The sequence below is a fragment of the Natator depressus genome, chromosome 24 (assembly GCF_965152275.1).
Source record: "Natator depressus isolate rNatDep1 chromosome 24, rNatDep2.hap1, whole genome shotgun sequence".
Classification (NCBI taxonomy): Eukaryota; Metazoa; Chordata; order Testudines; family Cheloniidae; genus Natator; species Natator depressus.
Window position 1 is genome coordinate 1,747,388 of NC_134257.1, and position 11,627 is coordinate 1,759,014.

At 61.7% G+C, this 11,627-nt stretch overlaps 1 protein-coding gene across 3 annotated transcripts; it reads right to left on the reverse strand.

Moving 5' to 3' along the window:
- Window positions 1–1,996: 1,996 nt before the first annotated feature.
- S100A1 (S100 calcium binding protein A1) lies at window positions 1,997–9,689 on the reverse strand. 3 transcript variants are annotated; one of them, XM_074938390.1, is made up of 4 exons: window positions 4,015–4,097; window positions 2,922–3,072; window positions 2,082–2,263; window positions 1,997–2,047 (listed from the first exon to the last, which is right to left on the reverse strand). In XM_074938390.1, exons 2-3 carry the CDS (start codon window positions 3,060–3,062, stop codon window positions 2,120–2,122), a joined length of 285 nt encoding a protein of 94 aa, XP_074794491.1. In that variant the 5' UTR covers window positions 3,063–3,072; window positions 4,015–4,097; the 3' UTR covers window positions 1,997–2,047; window positions 2,082–2,119. The 3 variants fall into 3 exon arrangements, with proteins under 3 accessions (XP_074794491.1, XP_074794490.1, XP_074794489.1); XM_074938389.1 differs by lacking the exon at window positions 4,015–4,097 and adding an exon at window positions 9,611–9,689 and having other exon boundaries at window positions 2,000–2,263; XM_074938388.1 differs by having other exon boundaries at window positions 2,000–2,263.
- Between the last annotated feature and the right edge of the window lie 1,938 nt (window positions 9,690–11,627).

Below are 11,627 nucleotides of genomic sequence, written 5' to 3' on the forward strand. Positions count from 1 at the left end.
GAGGCTGTGGTGAAGAATGTCATCTGTGTTACACACGCAGCATTAGCGCCAACCTCAAGCTTGGATTAAAAATGCCGAGATTTTAAAACATAATCAGTGTGAGGTTCTTTCTATTTCTCTGCTGGTTCTGGAGCCTTTAGGGTTGCATTGATTCCCATTCTCCAGCTTTTTTCCACAACCCCGAGGATTTTTGTCTGTAAACGAAAGCTGAGAGCGTCCTGCCATCTCCTAACTCTGGGAGCCGGGACTTTAAGAAAAACACCAAATATCAGGAGGCTCATGATAAAATCACCCTACTTGGCAACACGGCCTTGGGCATCATGGTTAATATTGCTTGCACTATGGAAAAACAATTTAAAAAGAAGTTTTAAACAAGCCCTTGAATGGATCATAACGTTCTTTCCTGCTTAGTGGGCCTGATCCTTCAGCTTCGGAACTCCACTGCCTGGAGTGGGTTTACTCCTAGCTTACCGTTGTTGTCAGAGGACTATCACATCCCACCGAGTACATGTGTTCCCTTGAAATGGGGTGGGTTTGTCTCTGGGGCTGTGACGGATCAGTTTATCATCTGCTGCTAGGAGTTCGATGCCGTTTTCTGCATCACAGGCTTCGAGCTTCTCTTTTGCAAAGGCTGGGAAGGGAAGATGAGAACCTGCTACCAAGAACGGGGGGTGCCAGAGCTCAGCAACAGATTCTTTGGGCTCACAGGTTCAAATCCCACCCGATTCTCTCCAGTCCTTTTGCTTTCTGCTCGCAGACACATCAATCTCTGTGCAGTTTGGTTGCCTCTGACGAGCTTGTCAATGCTGAGCTCCTGTAAGCTTTGCACAGACATTAATGATGCCAGGGCATTTTTCCTAAAGATTCCCGCCCCCCGCCTTATTCTTGTGTAGACTCTCCCACTCTGTTCCTGACTGTTGTGCCCAGATGATCACCCTCCACCCCAGAGGTGGTTGCAGTTCAGCAGCACCGGTATCTAGTTTGCAAAGTGCTTTGGCACCGTCCCAGAGAAGTGTCAAATCCACAGAAGGGGTGGGCGACTTTGGAGCTGTCCGTCCGTCATGCTCAGTGTCAGCCCTGCTAGGCCCACAAGGTGGCACTCCCTGCGCTGTGTGCCACGCAGCGGAACAGCGGGTACCAGTCAGAGGAGGCTGTTTACTGGGCTCCTGGCCGCACCCGGCCCTTGGGAAAGGAGCTAAGAACGGGTTCTTCCCCCTGGGAAATGGGTGCAGCACTGTGTTTGTGAATTTCCTACCACCCCAGCAGGAGGCTGTCCAGCCACCCACGCTTCTCCTGCCCCCTTTTCTAGCCATCCCCCTTGTGTCCCCATTTCCCTCCCAAGAGGCTCCCGCCTCCCTTTCCTGCAGAGACCGGCCTGCTTCGGGCAGGGGTCCCGCCTGGTGGGCCCTGGGCCATGTGGTGCCAGCTACGAATGGGCATGAATGTGGGAAGAGAAAGGGCCAAACTTGCCTCTGCAGTGATCCCGGCTGAGGCACTTGGGTTACACCAGAGCTTAGGGCCTGTGCTCCCAGCACTGAGGCAGGGGCAAGTGAAGAAACAAGGCCTGGGGAGGGGGGTGGTTGCTTGGCTTATGGGTCAGAGGAGGAGGGTCTGAGAGGCCCGGTGCAGAGAGCAGTGGGGAGGGGTGTGGAGAGTGGGGCGGGGTGGGTGTGTGTGGTCTCACTGGTGGCTGGGGTGACCGGAGGGGCGACTCTCCTTCACCTGGCACTGTCCTGGAAATGGATGGCTCATGCCCTGCAGGGAACCCCGAGGCTGAGGGCCCTGAGCCCAGCCCCATGGGCCAGGGCATGGCCTCCACCCTTTTCTAACACCAGGGATAATGTCGACCTTGGGACCAGGAGTTCCCCACCACCCCCATTGCAGCAGTGTCCTCCTCACCGCAAAACTCCCCCAGCCCCACTGCAGCAGTGTCCCCCTCCCCATGCTGCTCAGCATCACTCCCAGGCTCAGAGGAAGGGGCAGGACACTGGGGTGGGTTTGGTGCCTTTAATGAGTAGCTCTGTCTAGCTGGTTAGAGGGGATGCCGGTGGCTGGCTCAAAACGGGGGTGGAGTGTGGGGTGTGGCTCTAGGGGACTCCAGGAGGTGCAGGCTCCCCGTTCAGGTGTCCTCCCAGAAGAAGGCGTTGCAGGCCACGGTGAGAGCGGCCACCAGCATCACGTACTCCTTGAAATCCACCTCCCCGTCACCGTTCTCATCCAGTTCCTGCATGATGCCATCCACGGTGCCCGCGTCCTTCTGGGTCTGCAGCAGAAACACCCCCAGGGGAGGCAGGGTTAGCACGTGGGGCCCAGGGAGGGGGGCTGCTTCTATGGGAGGGGAAAGGGGCCCAGGTGGCTGGGGGGATCCCCAGTGAGAGGCCCCTGTCCTGTGCTCAGGACAAGCCAGAGAGAAGGATTGGGAAGCTGGAGGCATGGACTATCCGCCTGGCCCTGGATGGGAGAGGCCCTAGTTTGGGGGAGGAGAGGGCAGGGGTCAGCGGGGAGGGGAAGGCTTAGAGCTGCAGTGGGGGAGGAGAAGCAATTAGGAGCCAGGGACTTTCGAGAGGAATGTTGGGAAACTTCATACCAGAGATACCCGTCAGCCTGGGAGGGGCTGGGAGCCCAGCGCCTGGCATGTGGGAATCTTCTCCGGCCCATGCCTGGGGGAGCAACAGTCCTGTCCCGGGCCCTGGCATGGCTCTGCCGTCTCAAATCCCTGCTCGGCCCCTGGCGACCACCCACGAGAGGGGAGGCCAGCGCCCGCGGGGGAGCGACGGCCCAGGGGAGAGGCCATCATGTGGTCCCTGTGCTGGAATGGCAGGGGCACCCAGTGCCTGGGGCGGTCCCCTAGGCCTGCCTGCTCCCTCCCTCTCACTGCCCACCCCCGGGGCTAGCACAGGGCCTGGGGGGCTGGTCCCTACCTCCAGGAAGCAGCCCAGCTCCTTCTGCAGCAGCTCCTTCAGCTCCTTCTTGCTCAGCTTACGCTTGTCGCCCTCCTTGCCCGAGTAGTTGTGGAAGACGGCGATCAGCCCCTCCATGGCGCGCTCCAGCTCAGACGCCATCGTGCCGGCTCTGCAAGAAGCACCTCGAAGGGCTGAGGAGCCCAGGGTCTGGGTGGCGCAGATGGGGGGCTGGGGAAGGGCTACCAAGGAGCAGGGGCCCAGCCCCTCCCTGCCAGCATGCCTGGAGGGACCCACGGGTGGGGAGAGCGGCCTGTGGGCCCCAGCCAGCCCCTGCTCTCTTCACAGAGGCTGCCAACGTGGGGCCTGAGTAGTGGCTGCGGTTCTGGGGACGGGCGCCCCTGCCTGCCGGGAACCAAAGAGCCACGAGCCGGGACTGGGCCAGGAGACCCCCTGCCCCACACCGCGTGGGTGTCAGCCCCGTTCTCTTGCCACAGGGTTTGTTGTGGCGGAAAGGCCAACACAAGGTGCCAGGGAAGGAGGAACAGGGCCCGTGGGGGGCAGGGCAGGATCTGGCCCTGCAGCCCGCCAGACCCCCAGGGCAACTTTTGGGGCAGCAGTGGCAGCTGCCCAGGTGGGGCCTTCCTGTCCAGGGCCCTTGTGGAGCTGAGGGGTCAGACGGCGCCCGTGGCACAAACAGGTTCGGAGCCCCCTCCACTCCTCGCTGCCCCTGTCCCCACCTCCTGCACAAAGCAAGCTCTGACCCAGAGCTATTGGTCTCCACCTGCCTGGCTGTGTGCAGAGCTGGCAGACAGCTGCCGGCCCCACTTGCAAAGCCCTGACCCAACCAGAGCAAAGGGGGGCAGATCAGAGCAGGGGTGACAGCTCCGTGGGGAATCACTGGCCGTAGCCCTTGACTCCTGTAGAGCCGCCAGGCCTCGGGCTCACCCGGGCCCCACCTGAACAGCCGCCCGGCCCCTGGGCTCACCTTGGCTCCCCCCTGTAGAGACACCCGACCCCTGGGCTCACCTGGACTCCCCCCTGTACAGCCACCTGCCTCTGGGCTCACCTGGGCTTCCCCCTCCCCATACAGCCGTCCGGCCCCTGGGCTCACCTGAGCTCCCCTGCACAGCCGGCTGGCTCAGCGCTCTTGCAGAGTGAGCCTGAGTTGGCTGGTCAGTGACTTTAAATAAGAGCAAAGCCCCCCTCCCTCCAGGAGGATCTGATACCAGAGACTGGACTGCCCGGCTGGCGATGCTGGTCCAGTGCTCCCCTGATTTAAAGGGACAGAGACAGCGGAGGGGCCCGCTTGTAGCGGGGGAGGTTTGTCCGTGTTAGGTGCTGCACAGCCGGTAACACGCGTGCGCACACACACGCATGCACACGGAGCGACGTGTGCTTCACGCCTCTCCCTGCATGGGCACACGTGCTCTGCCTCGTCTCAGCCCCTCCCAGAGGCGCCTACGCGGGGGCTCGAGTTTTCAGTCGGGCTCAGAAGACAATACACACGTGCCTCGGAAGAGAAGACAATCCATGGGGGCACAAATCATTAAACATCTGACGCTGAAGGCGCGCCCCCCTCCCGCCACCAGGGCCAACTAAGGCGCATGAAGGGCTCCATGGGGCTAATCCGTGAGCAGCCCCTCAGCGATCTGGGGCCATTTAACAGCTGTGAGGGGCGCAGGCAACTGCGTTGATCCCACTGACCCCATTCCTCAAAGCGGGGCCTCAACCCCAGGAGCCCTGCTGGCTCTGCAGGAACAGGCCTCTCTCCTCCACCATCGCCCTGGGATCCAAGTGGCAGCTGCACAGATTCCCAGGCCCGAAGGGACCCTGCGCTCTTGTCCAACCTCCTGTGCAGCCCAGGCCGGAGGATTTCCCTGCCTTTGTTCCTGCTGGAACCAGAGCAGAGCCCCCAGGAAAACACCCCAAAGATGGCCACTGATGGAAAATCTCCCCGGCCCTTGGTAAATTGTCCCACTGGCTAATGGACCCTCAACGTTAACGAGCAGCACCAGATTTCCAGCCTGCATTTGTCTAGCTCGAATCCCCAGCCGCTGGGGCCAGCTCAACGGTTCTCCAGTACTGGGGACCCTGGACGGCAGCAGGCTGGGGTCTGCAGCAGACTGGGGTTGTGATGGTATTTGGGGTCATTACTGCAGCCAGCACAACAGTGTTACTCCAGTACCTTGGCTCGGCATTACTACTGTATTCATGGGGTCACTGCGCCAGGCGGCCCAGCACTGTTACTCCAGTACTTTGTCCGAGTGTTACTCCAGTACTTGGCTCGGCATTACTACTGTATTCGTGGGGTGATTGCGCCAGACGGCCCAGCACTGTTACTCCAGTACTTTGTCCGAGTGTTACTCCAGCACCTTGGCTCGGCATTACTACTGTATTTGTGGGGTGATTGCGCCAGACGGCCCAGCACTGTTACTCCGGTACTTTGTCCGAGTGTTACTCCAGTACCTTGGCTCGGCATTACTACTGTATTTGTGGGGTGATTGCGCCAGACGGCCCAGCACTGTTACTCCGGTACTTTGTCGGAGTGTTACTCCAGCACCTTGGCTCGGCATTAGTACTGTATTCGTGGGGTGATTGCGCCAGACGGCCCAGCACTGTTACTCCGGTACTTTGTCGGAGTGTTACTCCAGTACCTTGGCTCGGCATTAGTACTGTATTCATGGGGTGATTGCGCCAGGCGGCCCAGCACTGTTACTCCAGTACTTTGTCCGAGTGTTACTCCAGTACCTTGGCTCGGCATTACTACTGTATTTGTTGGGTGATTGCGCCAGGCGGCCCAGCACTGTTACTCTGGTACTTTGTCCGAGTGTTACTCCAGTACCTTGGCTCGGCATTACTACTGTATTCGTGGGGTGATTGCGCCAGACGGCCCAGCACTGTTACTCCAGTACTTTGTCCGAGTGTTACTCCAGTACCGTGGCTTGGTGCCATGGAACACTCTGGTAGATTTTGCCCTGAACCGGTGCCAGCCGCGGTGGCGCAGACGCCTGTAACCCATCCTGCTGCTTTCACGCTGCCCCCGGTGCTGATAAGGCCCCGACTATCGGATGTCTCCTGGCGGCTCCTGCTGGACAATGGGAGCCGGCATGGTGCGGCGGGGGGGCCCTATCGGGTAACGGGCCCGAGCCCCCCTCGGCCTAGTGCTGCATGTCTATATAAAGGCCCCTTGTCAAATTAAAAAATCCCTGCTTGAAAGGTTGCTGCGGTAACAGCAGAGCCAGGAAACCAGATTCCTGGCCCGGCGCTCAGCTGCTAGAGTGGGCTCGGCGCAGCTCCTGTTACAGACACGGAGCCTGTGACAAATGCCGGCCGGGTGGGCACAGGGGTGTTGCCGGGGGACGTGGTTGTCGCACCGCTCCGGATCGGGGTGGCCCCCTGGTTGCCCTCAGATCCACCTATAGGGTGAGCCCCAAGCCCTAATACCCCGGGGGGCTGCCCCAATACCTGATCTCATGCTCAGAGGCAGGGTTGCTCATGCCCCAGGGCCCAGGTGGGCTGGGAACGGGGGCTCATACCCCAGGGGCCATCGTCCCTTTGGGAGCCAGTTCCACCCTCCCAGCCCAAAGCTCTGGGGGTCGAAAGCAGCAAGAGCAGGGGATCCCCCTCTCTCCCTCTGCTGCAAATACAGAGCCCAGGAGGGAGACCTGCTCTCCCCTGGCAGTCAGTGCTGACCCGGCGTGTGGCGCTAGGGGGCGCTGTGTGGCAGGGAATGGGGTGGGGGTCCGTAGGGGGCGCTCTCCCCTGGCAGTCAGTGCTGACCCGGCGTGTGGCGCTAGGGGGCGCTGTGCGGCAGGGAGTGGGGTGGGGTGGGGTCCCATAGGGGGCGCTCTCCCCTGGCAGTCAATGCTGACCCGGCGTGTGGCGCTAGGGGGCGCTGTGCGGCAGGGAGTGGGGTGGGGTGGGGTCCCATAGGGGGCGCTCTCCCCTGGCAGTCAATGCTGACCCGGCGTGTGGCGCTAGGGGGTGCTGTGTGGCAGGGAGTGGGGTGGGGTGGGGGTCCATAGGGGGCGCTCTCTCCTGGCAGTCAGTGCTGACCCGGCGCGTGGTGCTAGGGGGCGCTGTGCGGCAGGGAGTGGGGTGGGGTGGGGGTCCGTAGGGGGCGCTCTCCCCTGGCAGTCAGTGCTGACCCGGAGCGTGGCGCTGGGGGCGCTGTGCGGCAGGAGATGCCGTTGTTTCCCATGAGACATTCACCGGAGGCCCTGAGCCCGTGGCTCTGTTGCTCAAGAGCCCGGGTGGAAACCGGCTGGCTGGCCTGAATTCCGATGCAGACACTAATTTGGGAGCTCATCATATCCTGGGTCCCCACCTGCGGGCTCGGTCACACACGGCGTGCTTCCTCCCGGCCAGCACCGCCCCTGCGTTCCACTGCAGAGGTGGCTGCATCTCGCAGCCGGCTGCAGCGCTGCTGTCTAATCTACTCGGCTCGCGATCACGGCTCTTTAGACCCCGCTCAGCCCCATGGCACCTCGGCACCCCCCGGCCTCCCTGTACCGTGCTCTGGGACCCCGCAGCATAAGACAACGTCCAAACCTCCCGGCACCCCAACGGTGCCTGAGAACGTCGCAGTGACAGCCAAGTTACAGCTCGCGCCCTCCTGCCCCGTAAGGCTAGGCCGCTGCCACTGGAACAAAGGGAGAATCTCCTTTAGTACTAGAGAGACTCTGACACACAGCTGAGCAGGGGAGGGCACCGGTGCACAGACCCGAGGCCCTGCTGGGCTGGGGGCAGAGCGGGGGCATGGCCCCTGCCTCACAAAGCTTCGAGTTGAAGCAGAGGAGCAAAGGACGGGGTGGCGCAGCCCAAACGGGGACAATATTTAGTTGCACCTTTTAAAAAACCAACAACCTGCCCCCGCCACGTACGTCATCGTCCCCGGCGGCCTCCCACCTGTAGCTGTGGGACACCAGCTCCGACACCACGGGGACGGGCAGCACCGGGAAACTGAAGCAGGTTTCTGGGAGTAGGAGACGCCTGCTGTCTGTCTGGGGACTCCAGCCCCCTCTGCCTGGCGGGGTACATGTTAAAGTCCAGATCCCCATGGCAGGGGGGCAGGAGGGGCTGCTGGGCTGTGCCCGGGCTCTGGCTCTAACAGGAGATGGGACCGATAGGTCCCCCACCTGACTCCCCCCAATTTCCGCCTCTGTTCCCCCTCCCCCAGACCCAATCTGGACTGACAGCCCCCGGAGCCCCCCACCCTCCCTCTCCCTGCCCTGTCTGGCGTGCGGCATGGCCAGATGGGGCAGGAGCAGGCGGCTGGCATTTCGCTGGGTCACACACATTCCCCAAAGGGGTCTAAAGACAAGTCCCCAGGCTGGGAGGTGCAGGATTGAGCCTGCTCCCTGGGCCTGTGGCTGGGATCCTGCGCAGGGACTCCGGCTGGGGTGCTGACCCCCATCTGGGTGTCCTGTACCATAGGGGTGAGGCACAGAGCAGATCCCCCCTCAGCGCCAGGCAGGATGGAGCCCCTCATTCCCCACACATCTGGGCTGGGAGGTCCCCTGGCCAGGGCAGCCCAGCTGGGCCCCGCTGTGGGGCCAGACCGGCTTGGCCTCCCCCTCCCCCTGGGGCTGGGGCGGGGGGCAGGGGAGCAGTTTGCAGCCTGACACAGAGCTCATTCACTGGGCTGCTTTTCCACTTGCCCACTTGGCTGGTGCTGCTCCTGGTGTGGCCAGGGGCGGGGCGGCTGCGGGGGTGCGGGGGGAACCGCACCCTCCGGGTGGGAGGGAGGCGGCTGCAGTCATCCAAGCTGGGGGGCAGAGGGTATGGGGGGTATCCCCTGAGTCTGTGGCTTGAATGAAGTCAGCAAAACCCGAGCTCGGTCTCAGGCCCTTTGGAGACTGGCCCCGGGCAAAGGAGAGGGAGCGGAGGGGGGTGGGAACTGCCCCTGGGAATGCCTCCCCCCCAGAGACAAGGCCCCCTCAGTGCAGGGGGTGCTGGCTGTGGCAGCCAGAGAGTACACTAGGGACTGGGGGTGGTCATACCCCAGGGCAGGGCCAGGGAGGGTGGGCAGTGGGGGGCAGGGGGGCTCCTGCCCCAGGGCCCAGGGTGGGCAGGTGCCAGGGATCGTACTCCAGGGGCCGTTCTCCCTGGCAGACCCATTCCACTCTCCCAACCCAAAGCTCTGGGGCTCAAGGGGAACAAAAGCAGGGGGATCCCTCTTTCTCCCCATGCTGCAAGCACAGCCCCCTCGACCTTCCTTTCACCCCATTCGCAAGCGCCTCCTCCTGCCAGCCCTGCCCCCCGACTCATACCTGGCCCTGCCACCCACCAGCTCCCATTCTCCCCCGAAATGGGGCCACATTCCTGCTCCCATCGGCGCCAGCAAGGGCTTTGCCACACATGGGAGCAGGAGCGGCCTGAACGCTTTGTGGGCCCTGCCCCACGCCAGCTCCGTGGGTCCCTGGCTCATAGACACACTGGGCAGCACCCCCAGCCCACGGAAACAATCAGCCCTCCAGCCTCACCAGCTAACACCACCGGCCTGCCTCCTCCAGTTCCCGTCAGTTAGTTGAGCCCCCCGTTTGCCCCCTAGTCCCCTCCTTGTTCACCCCCCCAAGTCCACTGGCTCTAGTCACCCCCTGGCGAGTGAGAGCAGGATTATGCCCCTGCCTGTCCTGCCGCAAACCCCACGGGCCTGAGCGTCCCCCCTCAGCCCGTTTGCCTGGGAGTCGTAGTTTGCCACTTACTAGTGGGTGGGAGCAGGCTGCTGCCGGAGTGACCCTGCCTGCGGCGTGCGCTAAGCCTGAATGCCGCGGGCCCCCGGCCCCCTTCCCACCGCCCTCGCGTCCCAGCCCATGTCCTAAGAAGGGGAACTGGCAGCTGGACAGAGCTGGGGGGGGATCTGGCTCAGCCTGCACCAACAGCTGCTTTCTCTGCCTGGCTGGCAGGCTCTGCTGCCCGCTGGCACCCCTGCGAGCCCGAGCCGTTCTGTTTCTTGATAGAAAACTCTCGCTCTGTGTCCCGCTCCCGGCCTGGAGCCCGGCTCCAATGCATGGCGCAGGGCTGGAGGAAGCCCAGGAGCTGGGAGTTCCAGCGGCAGCCCCACGTAGGAGAATCTCTCTCTTGGGCCCCCCCAGCCCAGCACCCCAATGCCCCCAGCCCTGCTGACGTCTCAGGCCCAGACTGCCCGGCTCCCTGGCTCGCGGGACTAATGCAGCTGAGAATCCGGCCCTGGAAAGGGAACCAGATACGGGGCATTGGCGTCTTCGCTAGGCCGGGAACCGCAGGAGGAAATGCCCTGGCAGGGCCCAGCTGGTGCCAGAGACTGGAACCCTCCCAGAACCTCTGAACCTCAGAGTTACGACTGTCTGGCCCTGGGGGGCAGGATGCAGGAGGGGAGAGCCCAGGCCAGGTGTGGGGTGTCCGGCGGCCGGCTGGGTGCTGGGGGTGGACACTCAGGCGTTACCCTATGAAGGCTGTTACCCGCTCAGTGCTTAATGCCCCCAAGCTGGAATGGCTGGAAGGCTCGGCTTAGAGCAGTAAAGCAGAGAGGGGGCAGGTCTAGCAGTTAAAGCGCAGGACTGGGAGCCAGGACTCCTGGGTTCCCTTCCTGATCCTGGGAAGGAATGCTGGGAGCTCTGGGTTCTAACGCCAGCTCTGCCACAGACTCCTTGTGCGACTTAGGACGCGTCACGTCCTCTCTCTGTGCCTGTTCCCCCCTCCCTTGAAAGGTGATAGTACTGTACTGTTTGTCTGAACCCTTTCACCTGATGGGGCAGAGGATTATTGTAACACGGTGTTTGATCTTCCAGATGCCAACTAATTAAAGTTCCGTCCTGTTATTATTATTTTACAGATGGGGAAACCGAGGCACTAGCTGGTCAAATGACTCGCCCTCGGCCATGGAGGATTTCCAGGTGAGGATTAGAACTTAGGAGGTTCTTGCTTCCATGTCCTGGGCTTACCCCACACCTGTCTCTGATGCAGCGAGTTCACAGCTGTCCCGGCCTTTAGCGGCTGGATGGAGCTGGGGAAGAATGGGAGAGGACCTATGCCCTGGCATTGGAGGGGTGAAATTCCCTGTATGCAGACGGGTCAGTGCCTGGCAACGGGGACCCTATCACAACACACACAGAAATGGGCTTAACTGCAGAGACACAAGGGGCCAGATCTGATGCCCACCAAAAGCCCCCCATGGCCTGCCCAACCCCCTTGTCTGCACTGGGTTTTGGGTCAGTGCCTAGAACCACGGCATAATTTTTACCAGACTAAGCTAAATACTTTCTTAGGTAAGTGAGTGGACCAAGTTCACGCAGGAATTCAGTGGCACACAGGGACTTGAGCCTTGGTTTTAGCGCAAGTCTGACGATAGTTCCTGAACTCCTAGACCATCCTCCCTCTCTGAGCGGGGAGCAGGGCTGAGAGTCCCAGAGCCGCCCAAGGCCCTCGGACGTCTCCTGATTCCCAAGCATTTTAGCCCCCAAACCCTTTAGGCACATTTGAAAAATCTCTGCCTCAAATGTTCAACCTTCCAGGCTGGATTCTGATCTGGGTGTAAATCCTGACTCACCCCACTGAGTTCCAGTGGAATGTCTCTGGCTTTACACCAGGAAAACTGAGCTCAGAATCTAACCTTGAACAAACACGCCCCTGTGCTGGGTCTCCTGGCTTCCTGGCCTGTCCCACGGGATCCAGCCCATCAGGAGCTGTTGTCTAAAGCTCCTCCCAAGGGTGCAGCGCCTTGGCACATCAGCCTGGCAAAAC

Excerpts from the sequence above, each read along its gene's own strand:
- S100A1 (XM_074938390.1), bottom strand. The coding sequence starts at position 3,062 with ATGGCGTCTGAGCTGGAGCGCGCCATGGAGGGGCTGATCGCCGTCTTC. Across the intron at positions 2,264-2,921 it reads AGCTGGGCTGCTTCCTGGAG|ACCCAGAAGGACGCGGGCAC; the intron begins GTAGGGACCAGC and ends TTTCTGCTGCAG.